This window comes from Jaculus jaculus, chromosome 19, assembly GCF_020740685.1.
Source record: "Jaculus jaculus isolate mJacJac1 chromosome 19, mJacJac1.mat.Y.cur, whole genome shotgun sequence".
In the NCBI taxonomy this organism is placed as follows: Eukaryota; Metazoa; Chordata; class Mammalia; order Rodentia; family Dipodidae; genus Jaculus; species Jaculus jaculus.
Genome location: NC_059120.1, coordinates 22,297,992 through 22,324,241, shown reverse-complemented (window position 1 = coordinate 22,324,241; position 26,250 = coordinate 22,297,992). Strand labels below are relative to the sequence as shown.

The following is a 26,250-nucleotide window of genomic DNA, read 5'->3' as shown; positions in this document are numbered from 1 at the left end:
ACATATTATATCATCCTACCAGCTCATGGCTTAAAATTTATGAAGCACTTAGGACAGTATTTGCATGTAGTCACTCCTAAAACAATTGCAGCTGTTGTAAATTGTTTTCATTGTAAAATATTAACTCCTGCTAACTACGTCTTGGTAATAGCCGGGTTTTCACTTACATTCTGTGTTCCTTTTCTCACTGTTGTGACAAAATAACCTGACAAGCAACTTAAGAGAGGAAGTGTCTGTTTTGGCTTTCAGTGTCATGGGGACACAGTCTGTGGTGACAGGAGCAGGAAGCCTCATGAGTACCACTGCACCAATGGTCAGGAAGCAGAGTTAGGAATGTGCATGCTCAGCTAGCCTCCTCCTTTTCTTTTTTTAAAAAATATTTTATTTTTTTTCTTGGTAGTTTTTTTCAATATTTAATTAATTTATTTACTTGAGAGCAAGGAAAAGGGAGAGAGAAGGAGAGAGAAGAAATGAGCATGCCAGGGCCTCTAGCCACTGCAAACGAACTCCAGACGCATGTGCCCCCTTGTGCATCTTGCTTATGTGGGTCTTGAGGAATCGAACCAGGGTCCTTAAGCTCTGCAGGCAAACACCTTAACTGCTAAGCCATTTCCCCAGGCCTTTATTTATTTATTAATTTGACAAAGAAAGAGGGAGAGAGAGAGAGAGAGAGAGAGAGAATGGGCACACCAGGATCTCCAACCACTGCAAATGAACTCCAGACGTGTGGGCTCCCCATATGCATCTGGCTAACATGGGTCCTGGGGAATTGAACCTGGGTCCTTTGGCTTTGCAGGCAAATGCCTTAACTGCTAAACCATTCCTCCAGCCCTAGCCTCCCCCTTAAAAAAAAAAATGTTATTTTTATTTATTTATTTGACAGAGAAAGAGGGAGAGAGAGAATGGGCATGCTAGGGCCTCCAGCCACTGCAAAGGAACTCCAGACGCATGCGTCCCCTTGTACATCTGGCTAACGTGGGTGCTGGGGAATCAAACCTGGGTCCTTTGGCTTTGCAGGCAAGTGCCTTAACCACTAAACCATCTCTCCAGCCCCCTCCTTTTCATTCTGTCCAGGATCTCAGCCTGTGGGATGATGGTATCTATAGTGACAGTGTTTTCCCACCTCAATTAACCTAATCTAGAAAGCCCCTCACAGATATGCCCAGAGATTTGCCTTCTGGGAGCATGTAGATCATAGATCACATAGATTGTTATGTGACACATTTCCACTGCCACCAGTCAAGGGAAAGAAAACCCTTGTCACAGAACACTAAGTCTGTTGCTGTAGCTTCTAGTCATGGCCACACCTCGGCTCTCATTCCCCTAATTCATTCTACGTGCTTCCAATGTAAACTTCCTAAAATAATAATGCTTTGCCTATATCACCTTAAAAAATTTTTATCACAGGGGAAAAAGAAAAACATTTCTAGCTCACACCATAAAAAGCTAAGCTTCCTAATATGGAGCAAGATCCTGTAAAATTCATAAAAGGCTTATAATGGATATTAAAATTTTTTATTTTTATATTTGACAGTGACAGACAGAGAAAGAGGCAGATAGAAATAGAGAGAATGGGCACGCCAGGGCTTCCAGCCTCTGCAAACGAACTCCAGTCACGTGCGCCCCCTTGTGCATCTGGCTAACGTGGGTCCTGGGGAATCGAGCCTCAAACCGGGGTCCTCAGGCTTCACAGGCAAGTGCTTAACTGCTAAACTATCTCTCCAGACTGAAAATAAAATTTAAAAAAAATATTACTAAACATGAAAAGATAAGTAATCTCACTTCTTATAATAATGCAAATTAAAATTATCTAAATTCATATTTTCCTTATCAAGCTGATGAAAAACTAAAAATTTAGTAGCTTCTGATCAGGCTACATGAAAATAGACATTTTCTTATATTACTGTAGTCTGTAAGTTGGTACAATTCCTATGAAAGGCAAATTGGCATCCTTTGTCAAAATAAAAAATGTATGTGCTCTTTGACTTAATCATTTTTACTTGTGAAAATTTGTTTTGTGGATAAGCCTGCATATTTTATTCATTGTTTGTGATAGGTGAGGATTAGAAACAAACAGTCTCGGTAGTCAGTAAGTTGTATACATCTCTTTAGAGAAATACAATGCAAAAGAGAATAAAGCAGGTCCTTTGGTACTAACATATGAAAATCTCCGAGATATATTGCTAAGTAATAAAAAAGCAAACTATATATGTGTGGTGAATAAGAACAGACTTGCACATATACACATGTGGAGAAACTCTGATAGGCACACATGATATTACTTATAGCAGTTTGTCTCTCCCTATGGTGGGCATATGGAAATCAGGAATAAGAAGGGAACTTGTGGGCTGGAGAGATGGCTTAGAGGTTAAGGTGCTTGCCTGCAAAGCCTAAAACACAGGTTCGATTCCCTGGTACCCATGTAAAGCCAGATGTACAAAATGGTTCATGCATCTGGGGTTTGTTTGCAGTGGCTGGAGACCCTGGCGCTCCCTCTCTCTCTCTCTCTCTCTCTCTCTCTCTCTTTCCCTCTTCCCCTCTCACTCAAATAAATAAATTTTTTTTTTTAAAGAAGGGAGCTTGCACACACAGACAGCCTTCTGTTTCTGTTGGGTTTTGTATCCACAGATTCAACCACCTGTAGATTAAAATATATTTTAAAAAATCAAAACATCTGTGTTTGGGAAGTGAGACCACTGGGAAGTACGGGAAAAAGGGTAATGGGAGGGTAAACGTGATTTTATGCCCATGCATGAAAATGTCATAATGAAACCTGTCATTTAACAATTAATATATGTTAATAAAATGAATGAGAAAGGTGGAGTTGGAAAGATGACTCAGCAGTCAAAGGTCTTGTTAGCAGTCTGTCAGCTTGGGTACAATTCCCAAGCCACCTATGTTAGCCAGAAGCAAGAAGTAACAAGCATACAATGTTTGTCTGCAGCAGTGAGAGGCCCCAGTGCACATGTATGCATGTGTGCGCACACACACACACACACACGTACACGCGCGTGCACATGCACACACCCATACATGCAAATAAATTTTCTTAAGTTTTCTTTTTTTCAAGGTAGGGTCTCACTCTGGCCCAGGCTGACCTGGAATTCACTATGTAGTCTCAGGGTGGCCTTGAACTCACAGTGATTCCTACCTCTGCCTCCCGAGTGCTGGAATTAAAGGCAAAGACTTTAAAAAAAAAAATGAATGAAAAATGTGTCTACTATACATGTACAGACTTTTTTTTCTTGACCTTATTCTCTAAACAAGTATAGACCCAAAATTAGCACTGTGTTGGAAGATGTAAGTAATTTAGAGATGGAGTATGCAGGATGGTATACTTGGGTTATATAAAAATAGTAAACCATTTCACATGAGGGACTTGAGCATATATAGATGTTTGTATTATAGGGAATCCTAGAACTGTTCTCATTATGCATAAATAATGAACAACTTTGAGCATATGTTACATAGTTTTAATGTGTGAGTTGTGTGACTGTTACCCAATCAAAAATTATACTGAATCCGGGTGTGGTGACACACGCCTTTAATCCCAGCACTTGGGAAGCAGAGGTAGGAGGATCACCGTGAGTTCGAGGCCACCCTGAGACTACCTAGTGAATTCCAGGTCAGCCTGGGCTAGAGTGAGACCCTACCTCAGAAAACCAAAAAAAAAATTATACTGAAAGTACTTCTTAGGGTGGGTGTGGTGGCATATGCCTTGAATCCCAGCACTCGAGATTGCTGTGAGTTCAAGGCCAGTTTATGGCTATGCAGTGAGTTACAGATCAGCCCAGGCTAGTTTGAGAGCCTGCCTTGAAAGAATAACAAGTCCCCATGGTGACTACCAATAATCCCACTACAGAGGGCCCTCGGTGGAATTGGGGCAGGGAAGAGGGGATATAAAAGTATAATATGGGCTGGAGAGATAGCTTAGCAGTTAAGGCACTTGCCTGCAAAGCCTAAGGAGTCAGGTTCAATTCCCCAGAACCCATGTAAGCCAGCTGCACATGGCAACATGTGTATCTGGAGTTGGTTTGCAGTGGCTAGAAGCCCGGCACACCCAATCTCTCTCTATATATCTGCCTCTCTCTCAAATAAAAAAGTATTACCCAATGGAAATATGGCCAATATGTAATATGTTTATTCTATAAAGTTCATAATAATAAAATAAATAAATGAAATGAAATACTCCTCCACTCATCTATCAATGTATTGAGTACCTATTAGGTTCTAGGCACAAGGACATAAATGTGAATGCGATTGTTGTATAGTGGAAAGATTCCTGCACCTGAAATAAAATAATTCCCTATGACCATATAACCCTGAAAGCACCCGACCTTGTCCGATAAAATATCTGATTCAAACTCAGCTTCTGCTTCTCACTGCGTATGCATTTGGGCACATAGTAGGTGCATAGCAAGTACCTACTGAGTAAATTGTGGTTGAAGTTACTTATCTATTATGAGTCTGTTTCCTCCCATACAAAGCAAGCAGAGAGATGGGCTCCTATCTCACAAGGATGTGGTGAGGACAGGGTACAGAATGTGCTAATGAAACCTACTGTGTGCTAAGCACTTCCGCATCCATTATCCCTCAAGTCTTCACAGGAATCCTATGAGGTAGGAATATGTTCACATGGAGATGAAGGGACCAAAGGCAGAAAACATGCCCCCGTGGTCACTTTGAGTTGTCCCCAAGGCTTTGCAAGTAAGTTACTCCTGAGTATCTTTTTAAATTTATTTTTATTTCTTAGAAACAGTGAGAGAGGGGGAGAGAGAAGGAAAAAAAAGAGAGAGAAAATGGGCATGCCATGGCCTCTAGCCACTGCAAACAAACTCCAGATGCATGTGCCACCATATGCAAAGTGGGACCTGGAGAATCGAACCTAGGTCCTTAGGCTTTTGCAGGCATGCGCCTTAACTGCTAAGCCATCTCTCCAACCCGCCTGCGTCTTTCTTGGTAGCTACTTCCCATGACGCTACACATAGCAGAAACTACATATAGCAGGTGCGGAGAGAACTTTGAAGTCTAAAAGAAAAAAAATAGAACCTGGGGAGATGGTCAGAGGTTAAAGGTGCTTGCCTGCAAAGCCTACTGCCCAGGTTTGATTTCCCAGCACCCATGTAAAATCAGAATACAAAGTGGCATATGCATCTAGAGTTTGTTTGCAGGGGCAAAAGGTTTTGTTACACCCATACACTCTTTCTCTCAGATAAATAAAAAAAAATTTTTTTTTCTTTTCTTTTTGGTTTCTCAAGGTAGGGTTTCACTCTAGCACAGGCTGACCTGGAATTCACTCTGTATTCTCAGGATGGCCTCAAATTCACAGTGATCCTCCTACCTCTGCCTCCCGAGTGCTGGGATTAAAAAATAGTTTTGGGGGCTGGAGAGATGGCTTAGCAGTTAAGCACTTGCCTGTGAAGCCTAAGGACCCAGGTTTGAGGCTCCATTCCCCAGGACCCACATTAGCCAGATGCACCTGGGGGCGCACGCATCTGGAGTTCATTTGCAGTGGCTGGAGGCCCTGGCGCACCCATTCTCTCCCTCTCTCTCTTTCTCTCTCTCTCTTTCTCTCTCTCTCGCTGCCTCTTTCTCTCTCTTTGCTCTTAAATAAATAAAAATAAACAAAAAATTTTTTAAATAGTTTTTTTTTTGTTCATTTTTATTTATTTATTTGAGAGTGACACAGAGAGAAAGAGGCAGATAGGTAAAGAGAGAGAGAGAGGGAATGGGCGCGCCAGGGCTTCCAGCCTCTGCAAACGAACTCCAGACGCGTGCGCCCCCCTGTGCATCTGGCTAACGTGGGACCTGGGGAACCGAGCCTCGAACCGGGATCCTTCGGCTTCACAGGCAATCGCTTAACCGCTAAGCCATCTCTCCAGCCCTGTTTTTTTTTTTTTTTAAATAAGCTTAATCAGTGTTCCAGTAATACTTTAAAGTAATAGAAAAATCAGTAAATACACTTCTCACATCCAGCTACTAACCAGACCGAACCCCGCTTGTTTCTGAGAGCAGGCATGGTCAGGGTGCTTTGGGTGTAGACAGTGAATGCACTTCCCCTGAATAGTTTTTGAGGATGTGTCTAGTGATGTTGTGGAAGATTCAAAAGACATATTTTTGGGCGTAAGAGATGGCTTAGCGGTTAAGATGCTTGCCTGAGAAGCCCAAGGAGCCTGGTTCAATTCCCCAGTATCCACATAAGCCAGATGCACAAGATGGCATATGCATCTGGAGTTTGTTTGCAGTGTCTAGAGGCCTGGGCATGTCCATTCTCTCTCTATCTTACTCTTTCTCTCTAAAAAATAAATAAATGACATACTTCAGAGGCTTATAGACCAAGCAGGAAAAAGACACAGAGAAAATAATTAGTAATAGTTTATTTACCAAGTGTTTATCTTGCCAGGTGTGGTGGTGCACACCTTTAATTCTAGCACTCAGGAGGCAGAGGTAGGAGGATCACCGTGTGTTTGAGGTCACCCTGAGACTACGTTGTGAATTCCAGGTTTGCCTGAGCTAGAGTGAGACCCTACCTTAAAAAAAAACACGGGGGGGCGGGGAACTGGAGGGATTGCTTAGTGGTTAAGGCATTTGCTTGCAAAGCCAAAAGGCCCAGGTTTGATTCCCCAGGACCCAGGTTAGCCAGATACACAGGAGTGCACACACATCTGTACTTCATTTGCAGTGGCTGGAAGCCTGGTATGCCCATTCTCTCTCTCTCTCTCTCTGTCAAATAAATAAATAAAAATAATTTTTTAAAACCCAAACCAAATGTTTATCTTATGAAGGACACTGTACAAGGTTGGACATACAATCCAGCAATGTCAAATTGCCAGCCTTGAGGATCTTGGTCCAGTGAAGTATATTAACTAATTGACTGGTCTCAAGAGGGTCTGGCAGCGAGCAGGTATCAAGTGGTCTGTTTACAGCTGAGTCACTTGGGAGTGGATGTGACACACACCGTGGATGGCAGAGAACAAGACCGTCCAAGCTCCTTAGACTTTGAAAGTTCTAAATGACTTTTGTCAACTTAGAGGATGGGACTTTTAGTGCCAAGGTAGATCTGGCTGTGAGCTGATGAGGAGGAACCTTTTTGAGTTTTCAGGAGAGGAGAAAACACACAGAGGGGAAAATTCCATTAATGTTCACTCATTTAATTAATATAAGTCAAGTCATCAATAATATGTTTATTTTTGAATAAATATGTTTTTATTTTTATTTATTTATCTATTACAGACAGAAGGAGGGTGAGAGAGAGAGAAAGAGAGAGAGAAAGATGATGGGCGCACCAGGGCCTCTAACCACTGCAAATGAGCTCCGCATGCATGTGCCACCATGTGCATCTGGCTTACGTGGGCTCTGGGGAGTTGAACCTAGGTCCTTCGGCTTCGCAGGCAAGTGCCTTAACTGCTAAGCCATCTTTCCAGCGCCCCCCCCCCCCACACCTTTTAGGTCTTTCAAGGTAGGGTTTCACTCCAGCCCAGGCTGACCTGGAATTCACTATGTATGTAGTCTCAGGGTGGCCTTGAATTCACAGCGATCCTCCTACCTCTGCCTTCAGAGTCCTGGGGTTAAAGGTGTGTGCCACCATGCCCAGTCCTTTTTTTTTAAAGATATTTTTAAAATATTTATTTATTTATTACAGACAGAAGAAGAGAGAGTGAGAGAATATTTTTTCCAATTCGAAAGGATGATTAAACTTGATTAAACAATGGTCTAGGTAATAGATTACAAAATGGTCCTCATGCCTTGAGGCGATCATTTGATACTTGGCAGTGAGTTGCTCCTACTACCACACATTTGTTAGTAAACAACACTGAGCAAAACCCAGGCTGTCTGCTACAATGGAACTCAGAGAACAGTAGAAATCCACCACCCTGAGACAGTATCACGCGTACCTGCTGATGCATTACAATTCGCATAATCTTGAGGGTAAAGTACAATTACCCCTGTTTACAGAAGAGATTAAGAAACTTGTGATCTGGCAGCCGTAGCTTTGGAATATTATGTTCTATGACTTTCAGCAGACTTGGCCCCAGAATCTACTAGAACAGACTTAGTGTCACTAATGCCTCCCCTCCCCCAAAGACTCATGTGTTTGAACACTTGGTCCCCAGCAAAGTGGCACTATTTGGGAAGATTGCTGAACCTTTAGGAGGTACAGCCTTGCTGGATGAAGTGTGTCACTGGGGCCAGCCTTGGGGTGCTCCAGCCTGGCCCCACTTACTGTAAACCATAACAAACTACTTCACTTAGTTGTTGTGGTCAGATTTTTTTTGTCTCAGCAGTGAGAAAGTAATTTTTTAAAGACTATGACACAAAACTTAACCAGTGGCTCTTTTAGCAGTGATATGGAGAGAGGGGCAATGTTTTAAATTTTTTGGCAAGGACGGGGGGGGGGGGGGAGGGACTAGTGACATGGCTTAGTGGTTAAGGGGCTTGCCTGAGAAGCCTAAGAACCCAGGTTTGATTCCCTAGACCCCATGTAAGCTAGATGCACAAGTGGCACATGTGCCTGGACTTTGTAGTGGCTGGTGGCCCTGGCACACCCATTCTCTCACTCTATCTACTTCTTAATCTCTCTCTCTCTCTCAAATAAATAAATAAAATATTTTTAAAAGTCTTTTCTTTTTTAACTTTTTATTGACAACTTGTATAAATATAGACAATATACCACGACCATAATCTCCTCCCACCTCTCCCCTTTCCCACGTCACAAATCCCCCCTCCACTGAATCCCTTCTTTCCAACTAGTCTCTCTTCTATTTCACTGTCATCAGCTTCGTTTTCCTATTAGGTAGGCCTTGTGGAGTTCATGTCACTTTGAGATCATGAATATCAAGACCACTTTGTATCTGGAAGATAGCAATTAATCACTCCTCCCCCTTCTTTTTAAAAAATATTTTTAGTTATTTATTTATGAAAGAGAAAGAGACAGAGAGAGAGAGAGAGAGAGAGAATGGGCATGCCAGGGCCTCTAGCCCCTGCACGCAAACTCCAGACACATGTACCCCCTTATGCACCTGGCTTACATGGGTGCTGGGGAATCAAACCACGGTCCTTAGGCTTCACAGGCGAATGCCATAACCGCTAAGCGAGTTCCCCAGTTCCCCGCCCCCTTCCTTTGACTCATATTTTTTCTACCACCACTTCTGCAATGGTTCTCTGAGCCTTGGAGGGTATGACAGATGTCTCATTGCTGAACACCCACTGTCCCTTCTTCTCAGCACTCTGCCCCATTTTGAGTCACCCCCGGGGTCACCATGTAAGCTTTTTTGTTTTGTTGTTGTTATTGTTTATTCGAGATAGGGTCTCACTCTAGCCAAGGCTAACCTGAAATTCTATGACCTGAAAACTATGTAATTTCAGGCTGGTCTTGAACTCACAGTAATCCTCCCATCTCTGCCTTCCAAGTGCTGGGGTTAAAGGTGTGTGCCACCATGCCCAGCTACCATGTATTTTGTCTTTTTTGTTTGTTTGTTTTTCAAGGTAAGGTCTCACTCTAGCTCAGGCTGACCTGGAATTCACTATGTAGTCTTAGGGTGGCCTCGAACTCACGGTGATCCTCCTACCTCTGCCTCCCGAGTACTGGGATTAAAGGCGTGCACCACCACGCCTGGCCTTTTTTTTTTTTTTTTTTTTATTTTGAGGGGGAGAAAGAATGGGTGCACCAGAGCCTCTAGCCACTGCAATTTAACTCCAGGCACATGTACCACCTTGTGCATCGAGCTTTACATGGGTACTGGGGAATAAAACCAGAGTTGTTAGGTTTTGCAGGCACCAGAACACTTAGCCATCTCTCCAGCCACTTTACCATTATTTTATTTATTTATTTATTTATTTATTTAATTTGACAGAGAGGCAGATAGAGAGAAGGGTTTTTCCAGGGCCTTCAGCCACTGTGGACAAACTCCAGAAGCATGCGCCACCTTGTACATCTGGCTTATGTAGGTCCTGGGGAATCGAACGTGGGTTCTTTGGCTTTGCAGGCAAGCACCTTGACCGCCAAGCCATCCCTCCAGCCCATTTCGCATTATTAATTCTGTCAGGCAGTTCACAAATCTCCAGTTCTTTCGAGCATATTCCTGGCGGTTGGGTATTTTCCCCTCTGTTGGATCAAGTTTCTCTTTTCTTCATGACCCCTGTGGCTGCACATTGGTGCCCGCGGGTTTAAAGACAGAGACCCTTAAGCCCATCTTCACAGCCTGGTTTCATCAGAGAAACCCCTTCGTCATCAGGTGAAAACATCCAAGGGACCTATGTAGCATGGTCTGTGGGTGGACCCACCCTACAGGTGGGGCTGGAGCAATGGGCTTGGGAGCGTTTATCTGTGGAAATCATCATGAAGCCTGAGGTCTACAGGCCCTGTCACTCCCTTGCTTTGAAGATAACCACCACTGCTATAAGTGTAAAAAAATGTCTCCTCACCCCAGACAGGGCACTGACCACTGGCACAAGAAGTGATTTCCTCCAAGTCAAGCCCAGCGAACCAGTGGATTTGTTGGGGTTTCTGTAGGAGCAGGGATGACTCAAAAGCATTGCTGGAAAGGCCACTCCACCCCTAAACCTTAGAGACAGTGTGGAAGGTCAGAGAGATGCCTTCCTCCAGCAATTATCACTGCCTATATCACCTCCTCGCAGAAGGGGGAAGAGGAGGATCTTAGGAACCTTGTAAGTTTCAAGAGCTTCCTGAGATTTTTGAGTTTGGTTTACTTCCTGAAGCTGATAAATTTCCTTTAGTACCTAGGTCTTAAGGAGTCTCTCTGGAGGAGGGGTAATGTTCCAATTCAGAGGAAATAGCTTCACAACCAACACCTTCACTTTTAACATCAGATAGATTTAACTTTTTAAAGCCTGTGTCGGGCTGGAGAGATTGCTTAGCGGTTAAGCGCTTGCCTGTGAACCTAAGGACCCCTGTTTGAGGCTCGGTTCCCCAGGTCCCACGTTAGCCAGATGCACAAGGGGGCGCACGCGTCTGGAGTTCGTTTGCAGAGGCTGGAAGCCCTGGCGCGCCCATTCTCTCTCTATATATATCTGTCTTTCTCTCTGTGTCTGTAGCTCTCAAATAAATAAGTAAAAAATTTAAAAAAAAAATAAAGCCTATGTCAGTGGAATTATGTAATGATACCTTTACGTGTCCATGTCATGTTTGTGGGATTCATCTGGATCGTTGGAGTATCTCTTTCATTCCTATTGCTGTGTAGTAACCCACAGTTTGTCTCTTCTTTTGATGGGCAGGTGGGTTGTTTACTTTTTGGTTGTTTCAAAAATGTTGGTAAACAGTTCTAGGCACCTTTTGGCAGATGCATACACACATCTCTGTTGTGTGCGTAACTAGCAGCGGAATTGGTGGGTTACAGTTACTTTATGGGTCAAAATCCCCGCGGGGAACAACCTAAGGAAGGAAGAGTTTCTTTTGGCGCATGTTCCAGGGTACAGTTGGTCGTGGCAGGGAAGGCTGGTGTGGTGGCGGAGCGGGAGGCAGCTGGTCATTTTCACTCCACAGTCAGCAAGTGTGAAGAATGGTGTTCGGCTCTCTTCCTCCTGTTTTCTTCAGGGGCAGCTGGGAAGCCCATGGAACGGTGCCACCCACAGGAGGGTGGTTCTTCCTACCCCAGTTGGCCTAACCAGAAACTCCACCCCACAGATTGGTGTCCTAGGTGATTCTAGATCGAATCAAGTTGATGACACATACTCAGCACTACAGTCGTCAATGTCAAAATACTTTCACATTTTTTTAAGTTTTTAAATTTATTTTTAAAAGAGTGTCTGATAGAGAGCGAGCAAGTGAGCGAGTGAGTGAGAGGGGGTGGGGGAGACGGAGACAGAAAGCGCATTGGCGCCCCAGGACTTCCAGACACGTGCACTACCTTGTGCGCATGTGCAACCTTGCATGCTTGCCTCACCTTGAGCATCTGGCTTATGTGGGATCTGGAAAGTTGAATGTGGGTCCTTTGGTTTTGTAGGCAAGTGCCTTAACCACTAAGCCAGCTCTGCAGCCCTCAAATATTTTTGAAAGTGGTTATACGTTCACTCTGATTTGGGCTAGGGCTATCGCTCTTGAGTAGAACATTTACCTAGCATATGCAAGTTCCTGGTTAGATAGTTTGTACTTTTTTTTTTTTTATTCTCTTTGACCAGGGCTGGAGAGATGGCTTAGCAGTTAAGGCACTTGCCTGCAAAGCCAAAGGATCCGGGTTTGATTCCCCAGGACCCAGGTAAGCCAGATGCACAAGGTGGCACAAGCGTCTGGAATTCGTTTGCAGTGCCTAAAGGCCCCTGGCACACCCATTCTCTCTCTCTTTCAAATAAATAAATATAAATAAAATTTTCCTTGACTAATAGTAATACTATGCCCTTGAATGTTAGCTATTCTGGTAGTTGGGAAGTAAGATAACATTGTAATTTCAGCTTACATTGTTGGGATGATTAATAAATTGAGAACGAGGATGAGAAGATGGCTCAGTGTTTAAAGGCACTAGCTTGCAAAGCCTGCTGGCCTGGGTTCAGTTCCCCAGTATCCACGTAAAGCCAGATGCACAAAGTGGCATGTGAATCTGGAGTTCATTTGCAGTGCCAATAACTATTTAAAAAAAAAAAAATAGAGACCCAAGCTGGGCGTGGTGGCGCACGCCTTTAATCCCAGCACTCGGGAGGCAGAGGTAGGAGGATCACTGTGAGTTCAAGGCCACCCTGAGACTCCATAGTGAATTCCAGGTCAGCCGTGGCTAGAGTGAGACCCTACCTCCAAAAAACAAAATAGAGATCCTTTTCATTTTTTGAGAAATGTCTGTTGAAATGTCCTATTTTTCAACTGGACTTTCTGGCTTATTCTTGCTGATTTAAAGGAGTTCTTTATATATTCTGTATACATGTCCTCTTTTGTATATATGTATTACCATTATATATAGACATGTGTGTGTGTATATATATATATATATATATATATATATATATATATATATATATATATGTATGTATGTATATTTGTTTCTGTAGCAGGGTTTCACTCTAGACAAGACTGACCTGGGATTCACTGTGTAGCCCATGCTGGCCTTGAACTCAGAGCTCTTCCTACTTCAGCTTCCTGAGTGCTGGGATTATAGAGAGATGTGAGCCATTGAGCTCAGCCCCAATTATATTATCTTTGTGGTTCATTAATGGTACAGAAGTTTCTAGCGTTGTCTAATGAAGTTTTTCTTTCCTTTATATTTAGTACTACATAGTTTTAAGAAGTCTTTGCACGGGCTGGAGAGATGGTTTAGCAGTTAAGGTGCTTGCTTGCAAAGGCTAATGACCCGGGTTCAGTTCCAAAAGACAGATGCACGTAGTGGGGCATACATCTAAAGTCAGGTGCACAAAGTGGCACATGCATCTGGAGTTCGTTTACAGTGGCTGGAGGCCCTGGCCCATCCATTCTGTCTCCTATCTCTGTCTACTTGCAAATAAATAAGTTAATAAAGAAGTCTTTACCCTAATTATAATTTTTTTAGATGGTGCAAAACTGTTTTAAATTTAGATCTAAAAATTCATCTGGAATTGATGGGGGGGGGCTTATGGTGTGAGATGGGCATCCCCGATTCCATGGGAATATTCAGTCGACCAGGCATCCTTTAACTGGACAGAATGCACTGTCCCCCGGGGCTCCACAGCAATAGACGTGTCATATACCATGTATCCATATAGTATGGCCCTGCTTCTGAACTCTGGTCCATGGGTCGGTCATTTGTGTATCCGTGGACTATTTCTGTGTCTTTATAATAAGCCTTGCTATCTGATATCGCAAGTCGCCTAGAGGGCTCCACTTTTGTCTCCAGGAAACATCTAGTACTGAAGTGCCCTGGTGGGACTGATGTGTCCGTTCCCCTGGCTTGTTCGCTGCGGTTACCTAGGCCTGAGTCCCGTCAAAGCCCTTTAAATTGAACACGAGCCAGGTGCCTGCGGACGGCGAGCCAGATCGCGGGGTAATTAAATAAGGTGGGGAAGGGGGAGGAGTGGATTAGGTGAGAGGGATTCAGGAGGAAGCCAGTGGGTCTCCATTTGAGCCCTGGCTTCTGGGGCGATAGGAGGAGAGCCAAACTCTCGAATCCGGGCCGAGGGGGGCCAGAGGAGGCCGCGCGAATCGGCTGGCCGGGGTGGGGCCGCGGAGCTGCAAATCACCAGTTGAGGGCCGGAGAGCGCGCGGCGGGCTCAGAGCGGCGCCGGGGCCGAGCGGAGCGGGAGCCCGAGCCGGAGCGGTGCGCCCGGGCGAGCAGCGCGCGGGCTTCTCCGGGGCGGACCGGCGGGCGGGCGCCCCGCGCACTGACCATGAGCTGCCCCAGCGCCCCGAGCAGCCGCGGCGCGCGGCGGGCAGCGCGGCATCGCTGAGCCCCGGGGAGAGGTGAGTGTCCGCCGTGCGCCCTGCGTCCTGGCCGGGGCGCCCGGGCTGACTCGGATCCCCGCGAGAAGGGACGGCGAAGTGCGTTGGAAAAAGTTAGGCTCCAGGGCTAGTGGAGCCGGAGAGTTGGTCCCCAGCACGGGCTAGCGGAGGGGGTGGGGATGGGGCCAGCGCCCCAGGGACCCCCCCCCCAGACCGCCGGGAGGGATCCCGGAGAGCATCTCCCCGGGGCGCCGGCTTCTCCACTCTCCTCCAGCCCCGTCCCGCTTCGGCCCCAGCCCGGCGCGGGTGGACGCGATGCGCGGGGCCCCAGAGGCTCCCTGGAGGCGTTTCTCCACTAATCTCTTGGGGAAGTTTGCAAAGAAAAGCGAAAGAGCCTGCTTGGTAACTGGACGACTTCTCCCTCCCTCTCTCACTCTTCCTTTGTTGAGAAAGAATGAATAGTTGCTGGAGTCGTTCCCTCGGGGTCGGACAGGGGAGGGGAAGGCAAAGGAAGGAGGGACGGTGGTGGGCGCGACAGGAAGCAGGTTCCGATCACAGCCCATCGTTCTTTACCCACCTAAGCTGTTAGCACTTACAAACTTTGATCAGGGCTGGAGAGATGGCTCAGTGGTTAAAAAGAAACTGTTTAGTTGGGTGTGGTGCACGCCTTTTAATCCCAGCGCTCCGGAGGCAGAGGTAGGAGGATCGCTGTGAGTTCAAGGCCAGCCTGGGACTCCATAGTGAATTCCAGGTCAGTCTGGGCTACAGCGAAACCCTACCTCGAAAGTCTCCCCCCCCTCCAAAAAAAAAGCTCTTGCTTGAAGTATCCACGTAAATTCAGATGCACCAAGTGGCACATATATCTGAAGTTCCTTTGCAGTAGCAAGAGGCTCTGGTGTGTCCGTTCCCTTTCCCCTCTCTCCTTGAAAATAAATAAATAAAATAAAATAAAAACTTTGATCAGGTGTCTGCAGGGCGGCTGGCAGAGGCGGCGTGCGGGCCAGTGGATCTTAGACCTCTCTCGCGCGTCCACTCGCTGGAGGCGAAGGGGAAACCCGTTTATTCAACCCGAGTCTGCTTTTGCTTCAGGCCATTAGCTGAGATGGAAAGTTAGAGCCCTGCGTTGAGATGATTGTCAACCTTGACACTTATCTTCAAGGCTCCGCCGACCTCTCTCTGGAAAGTACTATGTGGCAGGGAAGGTCAATTTGGAAGCTGATCTTTTCCCTCTGCGTTCCCAGGCGAGATCCGCCCGGAAGGGAGAGGTCACTAAGGCTCATCAGGGCCGGGTGTGGGAAGGGGCTGCCCAGTTTGTCATGGGGGGAGCTCAAGGCTGGCTGGCTTGAGTGTGCCAGGGAATGTACTGAGAACTGAGTGTAAACACCTTGCCTGTTGCCAAGAGCTCCATCAGCACCCAACTTTCAACTTGGTTCTAAATTGCTGCTAAAAAGCCTGACATTTCCAGGATGACTAACCAAGTCCCCATTCTCCTATTGCTCCTGTTCATATAAAAAGACTGCTTGTTAAATGGATGCTAATCTTCAGAACCTTGCTCTGCAAATCCTGCGCTGTGTGGCTTGAAATACAATCCGGGGAAGAATTATTCATACTTCAATCATTTGGCGAGACTTCATAAGTTTACTTCAAAAATGAAAGGATATTCTTGATTCCTAAACCCAAGCAAAACTTCACTCTTAAGTGGATAAGCCAATTTTATTTGTGGACCAGTCCTGTCTCCCCTCCCTGTCTGACTCCACCGAGAAAATGTTAAGGTTACAAATCCAAATTGTAAATTCTCTGTCGTGGTCATAGTGGGGGCAGCCAAGACAGTGACATTTCCAACTTAAAAATATATTTCTTAAGCCCCCTCCCCTTAGATTACCATGTGTGAATTTAACTTGAAAATTTGATATTTCAGAAATCAGAGAAAAAAAATCCAAATAAGTGAACTGCTTATCTCTGTCTCAACTTGCAAGCTCATCAGTTGTGTTTGTTGGTTTTTTTTTTTTTTTTTTTTTGAGCCGTCTTTATAGAGCAAGTGAGTTGGACACAGCGTGTCAAAGGACAACAGCTGACTGGGTGAGGGAGACAGCGTGTACCAATTTGTGAGGTTCCTCATATCCATAACCTTCCCAAAGTCTAATATCAGTAGGTAGACTCTAGACTGTGGATACAGTTCAGTTGGTAGAGTGTTTGCCTAGCTTGCACAAAGCCATCCATGGATCCCCAGTACCACATACACTAGGTACATGCCAAAATCCTCACACTTGAGAGATAGAGGCAGGATTAAATTAAGAAGCTCAAGGTTGGGCTGGAGAGATGGCTTAGTGGTTAAATGCTTGCCTGTGAAGCCTAAAGACCCCAGTTCGAGGCTCGTTTCCCCAAGACCCACATTAGCCAGATGCACAAGGGGGCGCACGCGTCTGGAGTTCATTTGCAGTGGCTGGGGGCCCTGGCGCGCCCATTCTCTCTATTTCTCTCTTTCTGTCTCTTTCTCTGTCTGTTGCTGTCAAATAAAATAAATAAATAACTTTTTTTTTTAAAAGAAAAAGAAGCTCAAGGTCATCCTCTGCTAAATAACCAGTCCAAGGCTAGCCTAGGCTGCGTGAGTCCCTATCTCAAAACAAAACGATGTAACATCTGACCTTTGTATGTATTTCAAGCCAATACTTTGGCCTGAATTCGGACCCTCTCCTTTTACCTGTCCAGTGGAGAGATGTCGAAACAGATGATCCAAGTCTCGCTCAGCATTTGTTTGAAAGCCCGCACATGGTTTACGTGGTGTGTACTTTTATGTATCATGTCTGTGTTCTGCTTGGCTTGGTGTATTTACAGCTGTCGTTCTAGGCTGAAACGTCAACCTTCTTATCTGTCCTTCCCAGCTGCACTGAATCAATCCCCAGTGTAGTAGGGATGACAGAGCCAGCAAGACAGACATGGCCCCTTCTCTGTTTGGAGAAGATGGGCTCTTCGGTGCTTGCTGTATGCCTAAGACTTTAGGTACATGATCACATTGCATTTGCACAACAATCCAAGAAGAAGGTATTGCAGATACCTACAACAAGCAAGGAACTGTCAGAGTTGAATAATTTGCCCCAGGTCCTACAGCCCGAGGCAGAAGTTTGAAGTGGTAAATATGCCTCTGAGACTTAGATTCTGACTGGTACCATTTTGATTTTTAAAGACCACATGGTGTACAAGATGTATTCAATGGCTAGTGACGACACAGAAGCATCTGTAGGTAGAAGAAATACGGTAGCCAGAGCCCGGAGTCCCCACTGTGCTGTTCCCGGACTTGTTCCTCCCCTGGGCCTTATGCACTGGCTGGACAGCAATCCCCCTGCCTCCGCCTGGACGCCCTTCAGCGCTCTTCATGCCTGATGCTTTTTCTTTTTTCTCTTGTCATTGTCACCTCTTCAGAAATGCTTGCCTGGATCATTGCATCACAAAGTTATTTTCTCCTCAACTAGTATTGTCTATTATTTTGCCCTGGTTTTTTTGTTTGCTTTGTTTTGGTTTTTCGAGGTAGGGTCTCACCCTAGCCCAGGCTGACCCAGAATTCACTACGGAGTCTCAGGGTGGCCTCGAACAAACGGCGATCCTCCTACCTTTGCCTCCTGAGTGCTGGGATTAAAGGCGTGCGCCACCACGCCCGGCTGTTTTGCCCTATTTTGTTTTTCTTTGTATGCATTAGATTTCCCCATCACAGCATAGGCTCAAAGAGAGCAGAACCTTATCTAGTCTATTAAAGCCTTGGCTTTGGTACACTGTAAGCCTTCAGAAAATATTTCAAATGAATGACCGTCATTCTCCTTAACTAGACAAATGAACTGGAAGTATTTCAATCTTTTTTTTTTTTTTAATTTTATTTATTTATTTGAGAGCGACAGACACAGAGAGAAAGACAGATAGAGGGAGAGAGAGAGAATGGGCGCGCCAGGGCTTCCAGCCACTGCAAACGAACTCCAGACGCGGGCGCCCCCTTGTGCATCTGGCTAACGTGGGACCTGGGGAACCGAGCCTTGAACCGGGGTCCTTAGGCTTCACAGGCAAGCGCTTTAACCGCTAAGCCATCTCTCCAGCCCAGTATTTCAATCTTAATGCTCATTCTTCATTGTTTGCTTGCTCCGTAGAATATCAATCTAATGAAGATGAGCTTCTGTCTTGTTTGACAGTGTTCCCCAGAGCTAGCACAGTGGCATCCACAGTTAAGCACCCCCCCCCATAAAGGTGTGTATTGAATGAATAAGGGAGGGACCACCTCTATTGATTGAATGATCCCGCCTCATCATCATTTCATTCTGTTATCCAAGTGGACGATTCTGAGTGAAAGGTGCTCTGTACCAAGGAGAGTCCCTTCTAGGACAATGCTGGTGTGATTCCAGTTGCAGAATCAGTTGTTGTGGCTTGGGCATCAAGATTGTAAACATTTCCCACTGGGTTTTTAATACAGCTGGGCTGATATGATGGTTTGAATGAAATGTCCTCCATAGCCTCATGTGGTTTGCAAACTTGCTCCTCAGCTGGTGGCAATTTGGCAAAGTTGTGGAGAGTTTGGGAGATGGAGCCTTGCTGGAGGAGGTGTGTGTAGGGTCCTTGGAATGGGTCCATGGTATGTTCATGGCTAGCTCACTTTTGCTGCTTCCTCCTGACTGACGTGACAAGATGTGATACTCAGTTGTCTGCTCTGCTGAGCTCCCACCCCACTCCCGCCATGATGAAACTCCTCTGGAAACCGTAAGCCAGAAATAGCCCTGTCCTTCCATACGCTGCTTCTGGACCCGTGGTTTGTCCCAGCGCAGCACAGGAAGGTAAGTGCTGCCTCTGAGAACTAGCATTTTTGGCTGCAGAGATTATGCAACAGTTAAATGCACTTGCTTGCAAAGCCCAGTGGCCTGGGTTTGATTCCCCAGTACGCATGTAAAGCCAGATGCACTAGATTACTAAGTTCCAGGGCAGCAGGCCCTAGTGTGATAACCCTCACACACTCTCTCCCTCAAGAAAAGATTTTTTCTAATTTTCATTTTATTGTATTTGAGAGGGGGATAGAAAGATGGAGGGAAGGAGGGAGGGAGGGAGGGAGGGAGGGAGGGAGGGAGGGAGGGAGCACGTCAGGGCTTTTGGTCACTGTAAACAAACTCTAGACGCATGCACCACCTTGTGCATCTGGCTTGTGTGGGTCCTGGGGAATTGAACCTGGGTCCTCTGGCTTTGCAGGCAAACACCTTAACTGCTAAGCCATCTCCCCAGTCCAATAAATGTTTGTTGTTTTTTTTTTAAAGGCTGGAGAATTAGCATTTTCTGTTTTCAGAATTCATTCTTTCCTTTGGTCCTGATAGGCTGGGCAGCCATGATGAGAGAGCAGGGATGTGACTCATGGATTGTGGATGGCTTCTGATAGAGTGAAAGATGCTTGTGTATCTGTTACCACGTGTGATAATCACAAACTCAGAGAGCTACTGTCTGGTTTAAATATTCCCATTACATTGATGACTCCTAAGAATTCATATCCACCCTTGATCCTAACTGCGTAAATCAATATCTAACCTCTTTCTAGACCAAACTGCCTCCCCCTACCCCCATAACCTCACGCACAATGGTTCCAGCTCTGAGCTTCTTCTCTTTCTTCCTCCTGGAACCGTTGGCATGTTAATAATAGCACTATGCCATCCTCCTATGGCATGGACTCCTTCCTCCCAGGAACTCCTGATGTCTGTGTCCTTTTCTTTCCCCAGCCACTGCCCTACGCCAGACTTCTCTAGTGGCTTTCACACTGGATCTCTGTCTTCCAGGTCTTCCTGGCACTTAGTCCAGCACTTGGGGGAACCGTCAAGACTTCACGGCCTTGTCCTAATCGTAGGTCTTCCAGATGGTCAACTTTTCCACCCAAGCCACAGCCCATGGCTTATGGTGGGTCAGACCTGTGGGGTCACTTCCATGCCTTTGCGCAACTGCAGTGGCAGCATCCTCTTGGAAGATCGGGCCTGACACACTCGGAAGTTTTGTCTCTATGCTTGTCCTCTCTGGGATCCTGCTGGCAACAAGGATTAAGAGCAAGGCAGCTGTTCCCTAATAGGTACTCAGCTGGGGACTGGCCCGCAGAAGCATCCATGCCACCCTAGCTGCCCTGGTGGGTCTAGAACTTGAATCTAACTCAGTTTCATCCAAGGTGGCTGTAAGAAGTAACCTCCCAACCCCTCCTCAGCAACAGCAACAACGTCTTGTTTCTTTCTCCATTTTTCAGGCTTAGCATAGTGGTATGTCAGTCTGTCCTGAGCCAGTGTTCCTCCTGGGCCTCCAACTAATCAGGTTCTCCCCTACACCCCTGAGCCTGCTGGTGAGGCTCATTCTCACTGGATGCCTGGTTCACATAAGTGAACCTGAGCCACATGTGTGAGCCCCTTTTTTGCTTACCCATTTCCCAGAGGTTTCCTGGTTTCCCAGCCTACCTTGGGACAGGAGGGGGGACTTCCTTTGTCTTTCCCTCTTACCTCAGCTCACCCTAAAATCAGTCATGTAATTTGCCCTTCTCTGAGTCTGCATTTTTCAATTCTTTGCTAACATGGACATGAACTTGGGATTTTTGAGGTACTGGCATGGGAGTTCCAACCCCACTCAGAGCTCTCTCCCACATCACGGGTGTGCTTTTGTCAAAATTCACTGTTCTTCCAGTATGAGGGTTGGAACTTAGGCATGCTTTTCTGTGTATCTCTCATGGAATAGCACTTAAATGTTTGTTGAATTAAAATTAGGAGGGCTGGAGAGATGGCTTAGCGGTTAAGCGCTTGCCTGTGAAGCCTAAGGACCCCGGTTTGAGGCTTGGTTCCCCAGGTCCCACGTTAGCCAGATGCACAAGGGGGCGCACGCGTCTGGAGTTCGTTTGCAGAGGCTGGAAGCCCTGGCGCGCCCATTCTCTCTCTCTCCCTCTCTCTTTCTCTCTGTGTCTGTCACTCTCAAAAAAAAAAAATAAATAAAAAATTTAAAAAAAAATTAGGAAAGGGAGGGCGTTGACAGACATTGTTACCAGAGAATAAAAGTGTGAGCATTGGAGAAGAACATTGCAGAGCTCTTTGGCTCAGTGTTGAATGCTATGTCAACCCTAGATGTGCAGAAAGGAAGTTAGGCTGGCAAAGATGCTGGGCCCAGGGTAATTCTTGCCTCTTAGAAATTAACTCAACCAACAACATGGCCCTTTGCACATGAGGAGGTTTCATGCAATGCTACTGGTGTGAGCCTGCCCCAAGTCGATTGAGATGAACCAGGCCCATTGATAAGGAAGGAGGGTGCTGATAACTGGACCAAAGGGAGTTCGCAGCTGTGAGGTGTGTGTGTGTGTGTGTGTGTGTGTGTGTGAGAGAGAGAGAGAGAGAGAGAGAGAGAGGGAGAGAGAGAGAGGAGAGGGTGTGGGACTTCTAGCTGGTTTGCGTCACTGGTGGTCAGGTGGAAGCCTAGGGAGTTTGATTTCTTTTTTAATAACAATGATTAACATAGAGCAAGTGCTGACAGTGTGCCAGGAACTGGCCAGAACAGGAGGGGCCCTTCTGGGACTCACAGCCCTGTTGTTCTGTGCCCACTGTGAGCCAGGCCCTCCGTGTGGCCTCACTTAGATATAAACAGACAGGCTTCACAATGACAAAGGACAAGGGTTAGGAGTTGACTAAAAAGTCTTTCCACCCAGTCCCCAGCCATGGTGAGCTTCTCTGTGGCACATGGAAACAGTGCTTTGTGTGTGTGTTTTTGTTCACAAAGTTTTGTATGCTTTTTTGCATCCTCCGTTGTCTTTGTCCCATTGCGATGGAGGTGGTCATCCCGCGTATCACCGACTGCGGTAGTGCCATGGAGCCATTTTCAAAGCTCTTCCCTCTTGCGTGCAGGGGAGAGGCTGGTCAGTGAAGAACAGAGCCACTGGCCTTGAGGACAGGTGGCCGAGCAGAGGGCAAAGAGCTCAGCTGTCCTGCTGTGCCATGCAGACCATCATTTGGTGTCATAAGCAGTGTGGGATGCTTCTGGGGCCTTATATCTAGATGCTTGTGCATGGGTGCCTGTGTGTGCCGGTGTGCATGCACATGTGTGCGTGATTTCTGGTGTCTTCCTCAGTTATTCTCTTTATTTTACTGAAGCAGCATCTCTCACTCGAGCCTGGAGCTCAGTGATTCAGCTTGTATCAGTTAACTAGCTCGTTGTGAAGCCACCCTGGCATTTATATGGGAGCTGGGGATATGAACACCAATCCTCACATTTGCACAGAAGCGCATTTTCCACTGATCCACCTCCTCAGTGCCCAATAGTTCTAATTCTTTCATTATTCTTATTTTATTTGAAAGGGTGAGAGAGAGAGAGAAAGAAACAGTGAGAAGGGGCAGGGGGAGAAAATGGGTGGGGCAGGACCTTTAGCCACTGCAAATGCCACCTTGTGCATCTGGCTTACATGGGTACTGGGGAATTGAACCTGGGTCCTTAAGCTTAGCAGGCAAACTCCTTAACCACTAAGCCACCTCTCCAGCCCCCTGGTTCTAATTCTTCCTGAGATTCTTGTTTCTTTTTGTCTGTAAATTGACCTTGAAATGACTTGTATAATTTGGCTTAGGTCAAAACCATAGTTTGGTTTGGGGAGATAAAGGGCACAGACTGGGGCTAGAGAGATGGCTCAGTGGCTAAGGCGGTTGGTGGCAATGTCTGACAGCCCAGGTTCAATTCCCCAGTACCCATGTAAAGCCAGAGGCACACAGTAGCACATGCATCTGGAGTTCGTTTGCAGCAGCAAGAGATCCAGGCGCACCCATTCTCTCTCTCTCCAAATAAACAACTAAATAAAAATATTTAAAATGATTTTTTGAAAAGGGCACTGACTGTTCAAAGTGAATAAACGTGACACAGGAACATGCCATAGCTGGTTGCTAGAGCTACTCTTGCAGCCTTGGTACCCTTTTCCATTCTCTTCCCATGCCCTCTTTTCTTTTGCTTCCCAGATTTTACTTGCACTCATGGGCATGGCTTAACCCTGCTGGTAGCAGACAGGTCCCTGACCCCTCTGGGGAACAATGTACCCCAGTGGCTTTCCAGTGCAGCTGAGCCCACTGATGGATGGAAGAACGGGTCGCCCCACGCTGACCCCTGACCCTGGCCCTGTCTTCGTTAATCAGAGCACATTGATTTATTTATAAGCATCGGGTCTTTGCCAGAAAAACTTCCCTATCATCATGAGTAGCATAACTTTGGTCTGGCACCAAAGAAATTCAAGTAGCTAAAGAATATTCCAGTAATCTCCTCTGGTTCTTATCGTTGATAGGGTGGTGGAAGTAGGTACAGTAATTATCTAGCAATTCGTAATATTTTCTCTGGTATTTATTATTGAAACCACCAGGCCTTCCCTAATAGTCTTTTTTTTTTTTTCCTCTCAATTGTATTTTTCCATCTGTCTCACTGCTGATGAAATGGCTCCTGTGCTCTGACAACTTCTAGGTGTGTTTTTGCTCCCAGCCCAGGCGAGTTGCTCTGTAGGACCCTCAAGGAGGACACTGAATAAACTTCCCATTCCTAGTAGAGTTCATCAGGACGCCCTTAAGTGGGGTTTGCTTTTTGATGCTTCATGAACATTTTGTTCTGTTGTGTGTCCTATTTGCATTTCCCTTTCTAAGTAGGAAGTTGATTCTTAGCTGTATCCTTCACTCTTTTCTTTCTCCCTTAGGGTTGAGAATCATGGCTGCAGGAAAGTTTGCAAGTCTTCCCAGAAACATGCCAGTGAATCACCAGTTCCCGCTGGCCTCGTCCATGGACCTTCTGAGCAGCAAGTCCCCTCTCGCTGAGCACCGCGCAGATGCCTATCAAGACGTGTCTATACACGGCACCCTTCCACGGAAGAAAAAGGGCCCTCCTTCCACAAGGTCCTGTGATACCGTGGCTCACGTGGGCACCCTCTCTCACTCCAAATCCCCACGGCAGAGCTCACCTCTCACTCAGGGCACCATCCAGGAAGACCCACCGCAAGACTGGAAAGGGGAAACCTTCACCTTCAGGTAACTTCTGTCATTTCATGAGGGAAAATGGTTTATCTGAAAGAGAATTTTAAAACAACTTGCAGGCTGGGTGTGGCAGCGTACGCCTTTAATCCCAGCACTCAAGAGGCAGAGGTAGGAGGACCTCTGAGAGTTCGAGGCCACCCTGAGACTACATAGTGAATTCCAGGTCAACCTGAAGTACAGCAAGAACCCCACCTAAAACAACAACAACAAAAAATTGGGGAGGGGATAGAGAGATAGTTTAGTGGTTAAGACACTTGCCTGCAAAGCCAAAGGACCCAGGTTCGATTACCCAGGACCCATATCAGCCAGATGCACAAGGTAACACATGTTTTTGGAATTTGTTTGTAGCGGCTGAAGAGCCTGGAGTGCCCATTCTCTGTCTATCTGCTTCTTTCTCTTCCTCCCCGCTCTCTCTCAAGTAAATAAAAATTTTAATAGAAAAAATGTCAAGCATATGGTCAATGCACATTTTCCCCTTCTCCTATCCTCTCTTTCTCCCACCCTTCCTTCTTTTCTTCCAGTGCTGGGGGCCCAGTGCTGTACCACTGAACCACATCCTCAGCCCAAGCAAAAGTTGAACCCCATCACCAGTAGTCCTGCTTTGTCTGTATTTCCACCCTCTTTCCCTCCTCAGGTATTTTTTTTGGAAGCAAATCTCTTTATTGCAGATACACTTATTTTCTCTATAAGTATATTTTCTTTCAAATATAAGTACATGTATCCAGAACATAAAAATTATCATACTTTTAGCCAGGTGTAGTGGTGCATGCCTTTAATCCTAGCCATCGGGAGGCAAAGATAAGAGGATTGCCATGAGTTTGAGGTCACCCTGAGACTACACAGTGAATTCCAGGTCAGCCTGAGCTACAGTGAGACCTTACCTCTAAAAATCAAAAAAGAAAACATCATATGTTTAAAAATTAACCATTTCTTCAGAGCAAGTGCTATCTGAGATTTAAAAGTCCAGTTTGTAGAGCCCAGTGTGGTGGAGTACACCTTTAATCCCAGGAGGCAGAGGTAGGAGGATCTCCGTGAGTTCAAGGCCATCTGAGACTGCAGGTGAATTCCAGGTCAGCCTGGGCTAGAGTGAGACCCTACCTTAAAAAAAAATCCAGGGCTGGAGAGATGGCTTAGCGGTTAAGCGCTTGCCTGTGAAGCCTAAGGACCCCGGTTCGAGGCTCGGTTCCCCAGCTCCCACGTTAGCCAGATGCACAAGGGGGCGCACGCGTCTGGAGTTCGTTTGCAGAGGCTGGAAGCCCTGGCGCGCCCATTCTCTCTCTCTCCCTCTATCTGTCTTTCTCTCTGTGTCTGTCGCTCTTAAATAAATAAATAAAATATATTTAAAAAAAAATCCAGCTTATAGGCTGGAGAGATGGCTTGGCATGTTAAGGTGTTTGCCTGCAAAGCCTAACCACCTGGGTTTGATTTCCCAGTACCCGCATAAAGTATGAATGGTTCATGCATTTGGAGTTTGCAGCAGATAGAGGCCCTGGCACACCTACTCTCTCCCTCTCTCTCTCTCTTCTTGCAAATAAATAAATAAAACCAGCATGCTATATTGCTAAGTCCCTTAAAATAAAGCACATTAATATTTTTTTAATTTATTTGCAAGCAGAGAGAAAGAGAGGGAATGGGGCACACCAGGGTCTCCAGCCACTGCAAATGAACTCCAGATATACGCCGCCTTGTGTCTCTGGCTTTACGTGGGTACTGGGGAATCGAACTCATGCCATCAGGCTTTACAAGCAAGCACCTTCAACTACTGAGCCATCTTTCCATCCCCAAAGCACATTTTTTTAAAAAATGACAGTAGCAGATTCTGAATGAGATCTGTTTAATTCTATGGCATTGCCAGGGTGTGTATAAAGCAGG

General features: G+C 46.0%; 1 protein-coding gene across 2 annotated transcripts in view; it reads left to right on the top strand.

Annotated features, from left to right (window-relative positions):
* Positions 1 to 13,845: 13,845 nt before the first annotated feature.
* Positions 13,846 to 26,250, top strand: part of Bcar3 (BCAR3 adaptor protein, NSP family member) — a 144,656-nt gene continuing 132,251 nt past the window's right edge. The window contains exons 1-2 of one of the 2 annotated variants that reach the window (XM_004653691.2): positions 13,846 to 13,961; positions 24,045 to 24,372. In XM_004653691.2, the coding sequence (XP_004653748.2) occupies positions 24,056 to 24,372 (317 nt within the window). In that variant the 5' untranslated portion in view covers positions 13,846 to 13,961; positions 24,045 to 24,055. Of the gene's footprint in view, positions 13,962 to 14,361; positions 14,378 to 24,044; positions 24,373 to 26,250 lie in introns of those variants that run through there. The other variant, XM_045138762.1, reaches the window with a different exon arrangement.